Below are 16759 nucleotides of genomic sequence, written 5' to 3'. Positions count from 1 at the left end.
GGTTATTGTGTGTACAGTAATCAATGGGATAATATAGTAGTAATCGTCAGTATTGGAGATTTAATGTGTGTGTATGAATGTATGTGTTTGTGTTTGTGTGCGTGTGTGAGTGTATGTATGTGTGTTTGTGTGTGTGTGTTGTTTTTTTTTTTTAATTTCTTTCTTTGAAGATTGTAACGCTGGTTATGGGGCAGCCAAACCAGTTGCCAACATTTCCCCGCTTTTTATTGAAACCATCCGAGAGCTCTTTTTATTATCCTCGCTGTTCCCTTAAGTGCAATTGTCTGAATCTCTTTCGCACTTGGTTCACCAGGAATATTAGTTAGGTAGGACTTCAGGTTCTTCTTTATAAACCCTACTTCATAAGCCCTGTGGCACCTATGATAACTGGTATGATTGATATCTCTCTAAGATTCCAGTTTCTTTTCATATCATACATGAGACCTTGATATTTGGTCTGTTTCTCCCTTTCAGCTCTGTTCAGACCTCCATCATTAGGGATACTCACTTCAACCAAGGTTGCAACTCTCTCTGACTTATTCCATATTACTAAGTCAGGTTACACAGCAGGTGTGTGTGTGTTTATGTGTGTGTATATGTCTGAGTTTATGTCAGGTCATGTCATATGCTACTGGTACCATGTAACCCAGTACTAACTGCCTCATGGTCGGGTCACCGGCGACTAAACTGGTTCCCCCACCAGACTTGTTTGGTGAGGAGGGCGGCTAGTCTCCCTGAAGGATTAAAAACAAGACCCTCCAAAGGGCGAATGAACTCTTTTTCTGGGTCAACGGCCATCTAGCACCGTGTATATTTGTGTGTGTGTATATGTATTGGGGGTGGAGAGGGCTCCCGTAAGCCGTGGTGAAGGCAACCTTTCTAGGAGAAGCAAATCTCTGATTTAAAAAACCATAAAGCGGAAGACCAGTACCCGCATTAAGCTGGTCTGCAGTTTAATTTGTTGCTGGCTATCTTGCTCTTGCTTGTTGCTGGATCTCAACATTTTGAACCGAGAGAGAGACTTAGCTGTCGTACAAAGCTAAGACTCTGTAACATCATATTTGTATGGATACTCCCTCAGGCATTTGGGCTCATAGATTTTAAATGTCTGAGGGAGTGGCACTCATCTGACAAGACGTTGCAATCATCATGTGTGTGTGTGTGTGTGTGTGTGTGTGTGTGTGTGTGTGTGTGTGTTTGTAAAGAAAGGCCTTCTAAATAATAATGTTATTACTTCTGCGCGGTACAATGAGCGGATAAATACGGTTAAAAAATTATTATGTGAGAAAAAAAACCCAAAAAAAACTTACGATGAGTTTGTCGGTAGCTGAATTATAAATTGGAATGTAGGATTTGAGAATATCAAAGTGAAATGCTGGGGTCAACAGCCGCCGGTTGCGTTCCCATTTCTTCCCGGTGCTCAGGAGAAGACCGTTACCTACAAAAGACAGAATATTTCGTCTTCAAGTTGGAGATACGTGTTGCTTGGAAAGAAATGATATAAGAATCATAATATAGATTTGTAATGTGGTAAAGATAATTGATTACTTTTAATTATGAATAGCTTAAAAATATAAACAAATAACATCATATATATATATATATATATATATATATATATATATATATATATATATATATATATATATAATTATTTAGTATAATAATTAATAAATGCCTACAGACACTAATGTTTCATTCTTTTGGGAATCATCAGTACAGGGTGTCACGATTAACACCAGTCGATAGATTCGAACCCGGCAACAGAAGCCATCTCTGGCTTCATTAACAAGGGCCTAATCCATTCGGCTAGCGTTAATCGCGCAAAAAATACTGTTGAAATTTAAACATTTATTTTTAAATGCTTTTTAACGTCTGTCAGAGTGATTTAATCATTATATGATGATCTGCGCATAAGAGCTAAATTGACCGACTTTTTATTTCAACTGAAACTGCACAACGATTAAAGGGGTTTCTTAAAGGGGCTGACATAATTATTTACTATAATAATTATTAAATACCTACAGACACTAGTATTTCAATATATATATATATATATATATATATATATATATATATATATATATATATAAATTTAAAGGAGATTAGAACAATAGTCTAAAGAGCAGAGTGTATTTTAATGTAATAGTAAAATTACTAGTTTAATTAAAATACAGGGTAAGAAAAAGTGCTCGTTGTAATTTAGATATATAATAAGCTCGATAGGTAAATATCCTAGAGCTAATTTAATATTTAGTAATGTGATTGATAATTTAAAAATCAAATTATAATTAAATTAAAAATCCGTTTCATAAGAAATTTTTAATTTAATTATAATTTAATTTTTAAATTATCAATCACATTACTATATATATATATATATATATATATATATATATATATATATATATATATATATATATATATATATAAGCGAGATAAGACACAGATTAAAAATCAGATGAAAAATCCTGATAGATATTAGAGGTGATGATATAGGCCATTATTGAAAATCCATGGTTTAAGGAAATTAATATAACCCCTTCTATATATTCCTTTTGTCAAACAATAAATTCTTAACTCGGATATATTTGCCTATATTTTGATTTTCAGAATTTAAATTTAACCACTAAACTTATATATATATATATATATATATATATATATATATATATATATATATATATATATATATATATATAAGTTTAGTGGTTAAATTTAAATTCTGAAAATCAAAATATAAGCAAATATATCCGAAAGCTGATTGGCTAACTAAATCCTCAATAGTAGAAAGCTGATTGGCTAACTAAATCCTCAATAGATAGAAAGCTGATTGGCTAACTAAATCCTCAATAGACTAGTTTTAAAACAGATCCTTTGTTCGATAAAATGCATGCCCATTGGCTGATAGGAAGGGGCGCGGTGAATACTAGAAAGCTGATTGGCTAACTAAATCCTCAATAGAAGAGGACCATATAAAAACGATGAATAACCACAGAATTCGCACATTAGCCTGAGGAATCCTAGAGTGGATGAAATGCCGAATATTCAGTGTAGCTTAATCGCCATATATATTTTATAAATTACTAACTAGCTCTACCTACGTATTGAGCACTTTTGAAGTAAATACTTAAAGTTTACGCATAAATCTATACTTTCAGATATTAATTTTATGTGAGTAAATGAAGTAGTTATATATAATAAATAAATGAATAACGCGTGTCTAAACTCGTGCATCATCTAATCTAGTGGTATAAAAGTTACGACGACAGTTTAACAATGCCCACGTGACATTTACAACAGAAAGAGACAAATAACAATTCTCTGGGGCTGTAACATCGGCCCAGTCGGAGAAACATATCTGGTCCGTGATCGAACACTACAACAAATGACACTTTTTGATTCATGCTGAAATAATAACGTTATTATTTAGAAAGCCATTCTTAACATGGAGAGGGGAGGGTGCTTTGTACCTATTCTGTACTTTAACCTTACAATTTAATAAAAACAGATAATTTAATTAAACTTGAAAATACAATTTAAAAAAATAGCGCGGATCAATAAGTGCATTAGCACCGACTATTGTTCTTTCTTCTTATCTTTCTTTTTTGCTAAGTTTTTTTTTTTGTTGTTTTTTTTAAATTTTATATCGTCCGCATTGTGTATTGGTAATGTGAGAAATTCCATTTACATTCGCCATCTCTTTTTGTTCAGGTCGCCCACGCAGTTTAGTGACCGGCGTCATTGGTTAATTTTGAATAAGTCAGGTGATTTGCTTGGCGCCTTTTTTTGTATCATGCTTTTATTTTCAGTCCATGCAGAACTCAGCAAAAGGGATGGACTCAAAACCCAGCAGCTCCCACGAGCAGGGAACTACGTCAATATCTTCATGTTGCTTCACTGAACTGTTGATGAACAAAGGATCACATCTCTACAAGCAGAGACAATTTTATATTGCTTAAACTATCATAATTATAGGATGACATTCATGAACATTTCTTCATGTTTTATTTACTAAATATTGGAACTTGTCTCAATTCAGCTAGAGCAGTTATTCCCAACGTGAGCGCATGCCCCACCGGTGGGGTATGGCAATATTTTGGTGGGACATGGCAATATTTTGGTGGGGCGTGGGCAGGACGTGCACCCTTGGGCTTACTATACCAAAGACTATAGGGCAATTTGAGAATGAGTTTTTTTTTTCATTATTATTATTATTATTATTATTATTATTATTATTATTATTATTGTTATTATTATTATTATTTTGTTTTTACCGCTATTATTATAATTATTATTATTATTATTATTATTATTGTTATTATTAATATTATTATTATTATTATTATTATTGTTATTATTATTATTGTTATTATTATTATTATTTTGTTTTTACCGCTATTATTATAATTATAATTAATAATAATAATAATAATAATAATAATAATAATAATATTATTATTATTGTTATTATTGTTATTATTATTATTATTATTATTATTATTATTATTATTATTATTATTATTATTATTATAATATTTTATTGGCTAAAAAATTGTGAGATGACTGATGCTGCTGTACTTGTCATTGTGGATCATCTGAAAATAATGGCCTCTGATTTTAAAGAACGATTTTCTGATTTAAAACAAATTGATTTTCCAACATGGGTGATACAGCCAATGCTAGTGGATATATCTGATATTTTGATGCAGTACCAAGAAGAACTCTCGGAAATGCAAAATGATGAGTCAGTTAAAACTTTATTCAATATAAAAGGAGTGACGTCATGGCTTTGTGATGAGGCAGAAACTAAATACCCACATTCAACCAACTTAGCAAGAAAATTGTTACCCTTCCCATCTTCATATTTAGCTGAATGTGGCTTTAGTGCTGTCAATGATTTATTACTGAAGAAAAGAAATCGACTAGATATCACTAGACGAGGAGACTTGAGACTTAAGCTCACTAAATTAGAGCCTGACATAAAATCTGTCGCAGACATGATGCTAAAGGATCCCACTAACAGATATTTTCATGTAAGCTAAATTTAATTTTTTTTTATTATTATTCAATAATTAAAATGATAAAAAGTATTATGAAATAATTTTTCATTTAAAAAATTTGATATTTTCGCATCTCAGTTCTCTATTATATGTTTTAAATTTAAAACTTTATTTAAATGTCCTTTCGTTTTAAAATTTTTCTCTTTCATTGATGCCATGTTCTTTGGAACGTTGTTTAGATACAAGTTAATGGCCTTTTAAGCTTACTTCACTGAATAACAGAGGGATTTTTAATAACAAAAATTAAATATCACAAAGGGGAGGCATCAGGATTTTAGAAATGCCCAAAATAAGTTGGGAACCACCGAGCTAGAGTCTCAAGCGACTTGTATCATGCTTAATTATAGACGCCTATGATCCCGCCGAGTTCACCATGAATTCCATGTATCCTTTTGGGGAGCAATGAACTAACATTCCAACATAATAATTGATACTACCAGCTCCATGCGTATGGAGGCAAAACTGGCCACCGTTTTGCAAAAGGATAAAATCAAAACCAATAAACTTTCATTGCTGTTACATTTGAATAAATTTTGAGTTTGAAAAAATATGGCTTTTGTATTTGTGGATTCTTTTGCCTCTGTCGGGAGGAAAATTTAGGATGTGAGAAATAATTTCTTACGGTAACTTACCTAACCATGGATAAACAAAGACATATCCGGGTGCCACCATTGGTTTTGGCTCAGCTGAACGAATCAGGGTTTTCACGGCGTCTGGGTGAGCAATGTAGATGCCAGGGTAGAGAAAACTGAACCAACAGCAAAACGTTTGGCACTGCCTCTCCATCATTTTGCGCGTGTACGACAGGAAACCATCGGGTGACCTTAGCTGCATAAATAAAAAAAAAAAAAAATTTTTTAAAATAAACCAAAAAATGGAGGTAAAAATTAAATAGATACTGGCACTTGTGTATTACTGTCACGGAACAACATTTCTGGGTTTCATTTTGATGAGTGCAGAACAAGGGGAGACAATGCAATAATGGCTGTTCAGATGATAAAATCAAAGATGGCGTAACTATCACAAAGCACAATTGCAACTCGTATTCACAACGTTTCGATCGATGTAACCTCCGACCTTCTTCAGGTGTATCTTGTTGAACTCGGGAATTTGGACGAAATTTCGAGCGGAACGCTTTATTTACTTCACGGGGGTAGCATGCTCTTGTTCCGTCAGCCATCAAGTACTCTAACTACTGCACCATGGGCTCTTGTTGGACGTCTATCCAGTCATTGCTGACAGAACAGGTGCTGTCAAGAATTGAACATTTTAACATGCTGAAAGAAATATACGGTAAGATGGACAGCATCTTGAAATTTTTTTTTTTTTACATAGGCATCATCACTTATCAAGGCCCAGAGACCACTTGAGGATAAGGGTTAAGGGTGTATAGTAGTCAATTGGACAATATAGTAATCGTTAGTAATGGAAATTTGGTAAATTTTTTAACTTAAGTGGAACGACTCATCAAGAACTTGTTTAGGTTGGACTTGAAGACAATCAGATTGTAGTCAGCTGGAAAGCAAGAAAACGGAAGACAATTCCACAGGCGAGCAGTTTTAAGAAAGAAGCTTTGTTTATGGAATCTACGTTTAGGTTTATTTTTGAAGTTTTAAAATATAGAAATTTTGTCAGTTTTAATATAGTTATGGATTTTATAATTTTGCAGGTAACCAGCAAAAATACTTCTTGTGTTGGAATGCTAACAGATTCTAGCTTTTTTTTTTTTTCGATTTTTCATTTCATTTTTCGTCACCAAAAGTAAATTACCAACTCTTTTTTTCAACCTTCTTTTCCTCCTTTGCGGTATAGGCTTCAGACTTTTTTTTATTTTTTAACACCTACAAACATCCAGACAACGCTAGGCACCCCTGCTAGTTTTTTTTTTTTTACACGGGGGTCACCACTTATCTAGGCCCGGAAGCCACTCAGGGATAAGGGTTATTGCAAGTACAGTACGTTAGTGTGGAGATTTAATGAAGTGTTTACTTAAGAGGGCGGTTCATTAGGAATTTGTTAACATTGGACTTGAAGACATCCAAGTTGTAGTCAGGTGGGAAGCAGGCAGACGGAACAGAGTTCCACAGGCGTGCAGTTCTAAGAAAAAAGCTTTGTTCATGGAATCCACGTTCTGATTTAGGCACAGATAAAGAGTGGGGGAATGTAATATATTGATGCTGGCATTCTGTAGAGGTTCAGCGTAAATGGACACACTCTGATATTATTGTACCTATTTACTTTGCCTCTCCACGGGACAGAGTTAGACACCAGGGTCGTTTGTAGCTCTTTTGTTAAAACTGCAAAAGTATTTATCTAAGCTAGCAGGGACGCCCAGCGTAGCCCAGTCATAAAATACGCTTAAATATGATATTTTGATGTTTTAATTCTTGCAGATTTCGGATCATTATCATTATAGAGTTAATGTTATATATCATTATAGAGTTAATGCTATATATTATTATAGAGTTAATGCTATATATTATCATAGAGTTAATGTTATATATTATCATAGAGTTAATGCTATATACATCATAGAGTTAATGCTATATACATTATAGAGTTAATGCTATATACATTATAGAGTTAATGCTATATACATTATAGAGTTAATGCTATATACATTATAGAGTTAATGCTATATACAGACGCCACACTAGACGATCTGAAAACCACCCCTGCTCAGGTGCATGCTATCATAAAAAACCTTGACACCTCCAAAGCATGTGGACCCGATCTTATCCCAGCTGTGCTATTAAAAAAGTGCTCAGCCGAAGTAGCTCCAGTTCTCTCCAAACTCTACAACAAATGTCTTAATGAAGCTTGCTTTCCGGGCTGTTGGAAAACTGCTTCTGTTGTACCAGTATTCAAGAATTCTGGCGAAAGGACAGACCCATCAAATTATCGCCCCATTAGCCTCCTCCCACTTTTTGCCAAAATATTTGAGACCATAATTAACCATGCTCTAGTCCATCATCTTACAGATGCTAAACTACTGACTGACAAACAATATGGATTTAGACAAGCCCGTTCCACAGCAGACATCCTCACCGTGATCTCTGAACGTATATACCAATCACTGGACAAAGCGGGGGAAGGCAGAGCGGTAGCTCTAGATATATCTAAGGCTTTTGACAGGGTATGGCATGAGGGTCTCCTCAGGAAGATTAGATCTTACGGTATCACTGGTAGAATACTTAACATAATTAAATCCTTCTTAGATAAGAGAAAAATCCAGGTAGTCCTCGACGGTCGCACATCTAAACAATATGATATAAATGCGGGAGTGCCCCAGGGTTCTATCCTTGGACCTCTATTGTTCCTGATATTCATAAATGACCTCCCCGACAACATTGCCTCTGAGATGGGTATATATGCTGATGACACTACACTCTATGGCAGACACGACAGGAAGACGAATGAACACATTTCTAAAGAAATGGCAGAAACACTAGAGGAAGACCTCCAATCTGTAGTGGAATGGGGACAAAAGTGGTTGGTCGCGTTCAATGCTGCCAAGACTAAACTAGTTTCATTCAATAATTACAAGAAACCCTCTCTACCACCAATAGCAATGGCCAACGACCCTTTATCTGAGAGTCCATCTTTCAAACTCCTTGGCCTAACGTTCACAGGAAACATGAGTTGGAACAATTACATTGAAGGCATTGCCAGGGCCGCTGCAAGAAAGGTAGGCTCTCTCTACCGTGCTAGAAAACTACTAACACCCGAAAGTATCCTGTACCTCTATAAGGCCACCATTCGCCCATGTATGGAGTATTGCTGCCACATCTGGGCTGGTGCATCTGCTACTAGTCTCTCGCTCCTTGACAAGGTTCAAAAGAGAGTCGCAAATCTGATAGGCTCTGAACTGGCATCTAAGCTTCAGCCTCTGTCCCATCGACGAAATGTTGCATCCCTCTGCCTGTTCTACAAGTATTTTAGTGGTGAATGCTCTGATGAACTGCAATCACTTGTGCCCCCACGACGCGAGCACCCTCGACAAACCCGACAGGCTACTAGATCCCACCCCCACACTGTAGAGGTCCCTAGATGTAAAAGATCTTTTTACTCCAATAGTTTCTTCCCCAGAACCGCAAGACTCTGGAATTCCATTCCAGGTCCCTGCTTCCCCAACAGTACTGACGTGCAGAAGTTCAAGTGTAACGTGAACCGACACCTTGCTGCCCAAATCCCTACATAGTACCCCAGTAGTTGTTGCCCCTGATAGTAGCCCCCTACACCAAAGTGGCAATTTGCCTTGTTTGGGGTGAAAATGTAATTAAAAAAAAAAAAAAAAAAAAAAAAATACATTATAGAGTTAATGTTATATATCATTATAGAGTTAATGTCATATATCATTATAGAATTAATATTATATATCATTATAGAGTTAATGTTATATATTATCATAGAGTTAATGTTATATATTATCATAGAGTTAATGCTATATATTATCATAGAGTTAATGTTATATATTATCATAGAGTTAATGCTATATACATCATAGGGTTAATGCTATATACATAATAGAGTTAATGCTATATACATTATAGAGTTAATGCTATATACATTATAGAGTTAATGTTATATATCATTATAGAGTTAATGTCATATATCATTATAGAGTTAATGTCATATATCATTATAGAGTTAATGTCATATATCATTATAGAGTTAATGTCATATATCATTATAGAGTTAATGTTATATATCATTATAGAGTTAATGCTATATATCATTATAGAGTTAATGTGATATATCATTATAGAGTTAATGTTATATATCATTATAGAGTTAATGTTATATATCATTATAGAGTTAATGTCATATATCATTATAGAGTTAATGTCATATATCATTATAGAGTTAATGTTATATATCATTATAGAGTCAATATGATATATCATTATAGAGTTAATGTTATATATCATTATAGAGTTAATGTTATATATCATTATAGAGTTAATGTTATATATCATTATAGAGTTAATGTTCTATTGATTTTTATATGTTATAAAGTTGCGATTTCAAAAATAAAAAAAATATATCCACATTACTTGGGTGCATCAGCTTGAAACGAAACCGAAACCGAAACTTATGAAGAATTCTTGATAAAATTATTTAAAAAAAAAAGAAAAGATTACAGCTATAATCGACCAAAACTGATGAAGAATTCTTGGTAAAATTATTTATTACAAAAAATGGAAGTCCATAACAATTAAACGACAGTCACTCGGATGTAAGCGTGACACACAAAATAAATAACACACATGCTATCCTATTAATCTATATATATAAAAGCGAAAATGTATGTATGTATGTATGTATGTATGTATGTATATTCGCTTTTTGTGTATGTTCGCAACTTAAGAACGGGGGTCGTCTGTCTAGTTAATTTGCCCAACTTTGTAAAGTTAAATATTCTACATTTTTGGATCGCCGCGTGTAGATTCAGCTTTTTCGTATAAAAGCAAAACTAATTCGCGGAAAATCAGCTTTGATCAATGCGGAGTTTCTCCTTATATCAGACAATTGCTATTCAATTTGGACGATCCCCTTTTGATGGGGAGCTGGTTTCCCCCACAACATCTCGCTGTGAAAGTTGACTTCATTAAGTCAATAAGTACGGGCACCTGCCAATCTTAATATTTAAACTAATTCAAACATCTTTCCGTTACTATTCCTTGGTGGCCGATCGGTTAACGTCGCACATTTTTTTTTTCACACTTTATTTTTCCAACTTCGTCTCAAGGCTTCGGGTTTGATCCTTCCTACTTACCTACTAAAACTTTTTTTTAACCCCCCCCCTCCCCGACACAAACACCCGGGCAACTATTTTTTTATTATTCTTTTGTTTTGATTTACCCAAAACCACACACACCTCTAAATACCCGGGCACCGCCGGGTACCCCCGCTAGTATATATATATATATATATATATATATTAGCACTGTCGGGCATCACCAAAGCGATTATTATTATCATCGTTCTTGAACTGAAAGCCATGTTTAATCTCAAAAGCGTTTCCGATGGGTAGCTGCTCTGTACAGGTCCTGGACTTTATAATTTTGCAGGCAACGAACAAAAGATCCTTCTTGTATTGGAATTCCATTATACATATTGAAATCAATTGCGTCTCATTTTTACCGTTTGAATTACACGCTTTTACATTGCAACATTAAAAAATACTAAAAAAAAACAAAATCTTCTTCCACAAACGGCTAAAATGATTCACGTGAACTTTTTCGAACATGATTGGTAGGAATGAACGCTGTCCAGTTCTTTCAACGGTTTTCTTTTTCTTTTTCATTTCGATATTTTTTTGTGACCAAGAGCGGAGGTCCACTTGAAATATAAAAAATAACAATAAAAATATTGAATACAAAAAGTAACATCGTTTTTCATGCTTCAAAAACCCATCATAATCTTTAAATATCTATCTATCTATCTATCTATCTATCTGTCTATCTATCTATCTATCTATCTATCTATCTATCTATCTATGTGTGTGTGTAACCACTTCATTTACTCACATACAATTAATATACGAAAGTATAGATTTATGCGTCAACTTTAAGTATTTACTTCAAAAGTTCTCAATACGTAGGTAGAGCTAGTTAGTAATTTATAAAATATATATGGCGATTAAGTTACACTGAATATTCGGCGCTTCGCTTCACTCTAGGATTCCTGAGGAATCCTAGAGTGGATGTAACGCCGAATATTCAGTGTAGCTTAATCGCCATATATATTTTATAAATTACTATATATATATATATATATATATATATATATATATATATATATAAAGCCGGACGTCTGTGTGTGTGTCTGGTCACGAATAAGCTCCTATATGGTTGACTATTATAGAAAACTGATCACATATAATGATAGAATATGTATCGAGACACAGGAATGGGTATGTTTGATCTGGCAGAACGGTGGTTCATTAAAATTGTGGAGTCTGCGTACGCGCCTGGTCCACAAAGTATGGAAATAAAAAATAAAAAAAAAACGTTTACAATTGGTTTTGATATAGATGTACATAATAATACTTTGATAAGTATGTTTTAACTTAAATAGGGATGATATAATAAAATTGTGGGGTCTGCGTTCGCGCCTGGCTTCCATAGAATGGAAATAGGCACAAACTTTAATAAAGACTTTTCATATCTATCTGCGTAAGTATACTTTGATAATTATGTTTCAGTTTGAAGAAATATGGTATAATAAAATTATGGAGTGTTCGTTCGCGCCTGACCTTCATAGAATGGAAATATGTCACAAAGTTTAACAAGGTTTTTTACTATAGATCCACAGAATATTGTGATAAGTGTTTCAGTGTTGAACCCAGTCAACGACGGGTACTTTTGCTAGTATATATATATATATATATATATATATATATATATATATATATATATATAAACGTTGATGGCTACATATGTGCATACATGTTTCTGTAATCACCCGTCTTAAGGCTAAGAATTTCCCTCGAATTTTGAGGGAAATTCTTAGCCTGAAGACGTTGTCTTCCCAATAACAGATGATTGCAGAAACATGTATGCATATATGTAGCCATCAATGTTTGTATAAATAAATTAAATATACCTGTTCTGTTAACTCATTGAGCACTTTTTTGGTAGACACATGTTGCTTTAGTGGATGTACTTCTAGGAAACTAAGCTACACTGCGATAATATATATATATATATATATATATATATATATATTATTGGTAGCATTGTTTACTTATTTAAGCAAAAAACACAATGTGTCTACCAAAGAGTGCTCAATGTTTAGACAGAGCAATATAAATATGTTGAATATGAAAACTAGTGGCTACACATATGCAAATATGTTTCAGTGACCACCCTGCCAGGGAAAATCACATCATCAGGCCAAGAACATCTCCGACTGTCGGAGATATTCTTGGCCTTATAATGTGATTTTTTAACATGTTTTATTAACAACTTGTTTTTATTATAAGCTCTATCTCTTATTTGGGGTTATCGAGCTTATATATATATATATATATATATATATATATATATATATATATATATATATATATATATATACTTTTTCTGTGCACATTTGAACTTTTCTTTTAACGATTTGGAACTCATTCCATTTGTGATTTTTTCCAAGGAATTCTGCCTTTTGGATCATTTTGGACCATTTGGAACTTACCTGTTGGATTGGAAATTTTTAATTCGACCATGTTTGGATGTTACCATTAGGTTGTGGTGTTCTTGTGTAAAGATAGAATTAATATATTGCCGGCTTGTTTAGGAGAGAACAGCTCAGTCCACACGTGTTTATAGCTAGTAGTCGCTGGGATGAAGGAAGCCGATTAAAGGAGAAAGAAAGGACAAAGTCTTCAGCGGGTTTGCGTGTTGTCGTGGGTGAGTGTGAGTTGTATTGACGAGAGCAGTTCTGTAGCGTGATAAAGAATGTTCGTGTGGGTACCGCACATGGAAATAAAGGGGAATTTGAAAAAAGCCGTAGCTAACTTGTTGTATTCACATTCAGCCTGGGGCCAAAGCCCCACGCGAAGTCTGCTGCCCGACAGGGTCAGGATCAAAGAGGGTTGAGAGTTTCAGATTTCGCCTTTTATATACTCTGTCACGTGATTGAGAGCTGGCTTGTGATTGGACAAGCCAGGAGGGAATTAATTTCAAATCTCAAATCGTGAGGATTAGCTCCTGTCTGTGATGTAGCGGGCGTCAGCTGCTACAAGATGGTCAAGCTGATCAATCAAAGTTCCTCACTCTCCCTATAGTTCAGATCTTGCTCCCTGTGACTTTTGGTTATTCCCTAAGCTCAAGGAAAACCTTAGAGGCTGTTGTTATGAAATACTTGAGGAGATTAAAGAAGCTGTGATGAAGGTTATTGACACGCTTACGCAAGATGATATCCACGGGGCTTTCCAGAAGTTGTTGAAACGGTACAAGTGTAGTGCAGCCGGAGGCGATTTCTTCGATGGGGGCAAGAGTTTCATGTGTGTACTATTAATAAAAGTGACCATATGAAAAAAGTCTGGAAACTTATTGAATGCACCTCGTAATACTAACTCGAATGTGTGGGTCAGTGGGTATTTGAGTTAAAAAGAGAAAGTTTTTGACGTTTCTGAATTTTTAGGACCTCTATCCAGTCATGACTGACGGAACAAGAACAAGCTACCCTCGTGGAGTAAATAAAGGGTTCCGCTCGAAATTCCGTCGAAATTCCCGAGTTCGACAGAAACATTCCCGAGTTCCACAAGATACACCTGAAGAAGGTCGGAGGTTATATCGACCGAAACGTTGCTTGTTTCCCTCCCGACTTCAACCTGGATGTCTTCAAGTCCAACACAAACAAATTCCTGATGAACCGCCCCATTAAGTAATGATACTTTATCAATTCTCCAATACTATTGCTACACTATCCCATTGATTACTGTACACACAATAACCCTTATCCCCGAGTGGCCATTGGGCCTTGATAAGTGGTGAACTCCATGTAAAAAAAAAAAAAAAAATTACACTCCAGATGAGAGCAGTAGTCCGATGAATAATAATCCGAGAAAGTTTATATATATATATATATATATATATATATATATATATATATATATATATATATATATATATATATTATTCCTTAATTGGAATTCATTTTTGAGATGAGCATTATATATATTAATTTATTTTTATTTCGGACTATTATTCTCATCTTTATTAGTTGTTGTTTTTCATCTTTTATTGGTCTGTTTATTCACAACGTTTCAGCCAACTATTCCTTTGTTTATTCACAACGTTTCGGCCAACTATTCCTTTGTTTATTCACAACGTTTCAGCCAACTATTCCTTTGTTTATTCACAACGTTTCAGCCAACTATTCCTTTGTTTATTCACAACGTTTCGGCCAACTATTCCTTTGTTTATTCACAACGTTTCGGCCAACTATTCCTTTGTTTATTCACAACGTTTCGGCCAACTATTCCTTTGTTTATTCACAACGTTTCGGCCAACTATTCCTTTGTTTATTCACAACGTTTCAGCCAACTATTCCTTTGTTTATTCACAACGTTTCAGCCAACTATTCCTTTGTTTATTCACAACGTTTCGGCCAACTATTCCTCTGGCCTTTGTTGCCTATCCAATTTTGCTGGTTTTAAACTGCGAAATGCGCCGCATATTGGCTTGGGGTCTGTTAGAAGTAGTACTTCACGACTTTCAATGAGGTGGCGAAAATGTAATACAGCCAAATAAGCTGCTAAAAGTTCACGGTCGAAAGTAGAATATTTTGTCTGTGTTGCTGTCAGTTTCTTCGAGAAAAATCCTATTGGTATAGGGCTTCCATTCACGAGTTGGCCGAAACGTTGTGAATAAACAAAACCAATAAAAGATCAAAAACAACAACTAATAAAGATGAGAATAATAGTCCGAAATAAAAATAAATTGAGAAAGCTTTTTTTTTTTCTTACCTCTTCCAAGTTTCCCCAGAACCAATGTTTCGGTAGACATGGAAACTGAAGTGCCGCATTTTTGCATTCTGCGAATTTCTTGTACCACCCAAAAATCGAATGGAGAAGCAGAACCAAAAGAAGCGTCACGATGCTGACCATCAGCTGGTCCCACACAAAAAACAACATGGCTCCTCTTCACCGTTCAAAGCGATTGACGCACGCATAGCCAGAATGTAAACCTGAAAAATAATTTGTATATTAAAATAACTGTACTTTTTTTTTTCGTTTGTCATGTTCAAATATTGATATAATATATAACTAGTGAGACCTGTGGAAATTTCACAGTGAACTCATTTGTTTATTATAATTTCCTATGTTTATTATCTTTAGCAAATTAGGTGCAAACCATTTATAATATTTACAATTATTTTTCCTCTGAGGAGGTGAATAAACTTCGAAAACTCATGGGTTAAGCAAATATTCTTTTTTTTTTTTTTTAATTACATTTTCACCCCAAAACAAGGCACATTGCCACTTTGATATAGGGGACTACTATTAGAGACACAGACTACAGGGGTACTAGGTGGGGAGTTGAGAAGCAAGATGTCGGTTCACGTTACACTTGAACTTCTGCATGTCAGTACAGTTGGGGAAGCAGGAACCTGGAAGGGAATTCCAAAGTCTAGCGGTTCTGGGGAAGAAACTACTGGAGTAGTATTCTTATTAAAATGTGTTCTTTGCTTTGTATATAATTTTTTTTAAAAAAAGATTGCTCGGTTAGAATATATAAGTAAGTGGATGTCTTGAATACAAGCTTCAAGTAAAGAGACAAATTGGTTTTGTTTGAGTTTAAACCTGGTTTGATCGTTTTGTTTGAGTTTAAACCTGGTTTAATCATAATTTTTGATTTAACTTTTTTTTCTTTTTTTTTTTTACAAGGTGGTCACCACTTATCAAGGCCTGGAAGCCACTCAGGGATAAGGGTCATTGTAAGTACAGTACGTTAGTGTGGATATTTAAAGTGTCTACTTAAGGGGGTGGTTCATCAAGAATTTGTTTACGTTGGACTTGAAGACATCCAAGTTGTAGTCAGGAGGGAAGCAGGCAGACGGAACATTTTATTATATTTAAAAGTTTCAGTTTAAGAGTGAGAGGTGCTGGACGAAGTGGTTGTGCAGAATACCAAACATACAAAAAGCCCCATGGAAGTGCTCAATGACCCTCGGCAAAGCCTCTTTCATCT

General features: G+C 34.5%; 1 protein-coding gene across 7 annotated transcripts in view; it reads right to left on the bottom strand.

The window, feature by feature from the left end:
• LOC145269843 (cytochrome P450 4A25-like) overlaps positions 1–16759 on the bottom strand; it is a 117065-nt gene that overhangs the window by 52504 nt on the left and 47802 nt on the right. For all 7 annotated transcript variants that reach the window (XM_080125564.1, XM_080125565.1, XM_080125563.1 and 4 more), the window contains 3 exons: positions 15535–15755; positions 5696–5891; positions 1311–1438 (listed from right to left, as the gene is read on the bottom strand). In XM_080125564.1, coding sequence (XP_079981690.1) covers positions 1311–1438; positions 5696–5891; positions 15535–15702 — 492 coding nt within the window. In that variant the 5' untranslated portion in view covers positions 15703–15755. The remainder of the gene's footprint in view (positions 1–1310; positions 1439–5695; positions 5892–15534; positions 15756–16759) is intronic.

Source organism: Euprymna scolopes, chromosome 45, assembly GCF_053919585.1.
Source record: "Euprymna scolopes isolate OS-2025 chromosome 45, ASM5391958v1, whole genome shotgun sequence".
Lineage (NCBI taxonomy): Eukaryota > Metazoa > Mollusca > Cephalopoda > Sepiida > Sepiolidae > Euprymna > Euprymna scolopes.
This window is presented reverse-complemented; position numbering and strand designations above follow the sequence as displayed.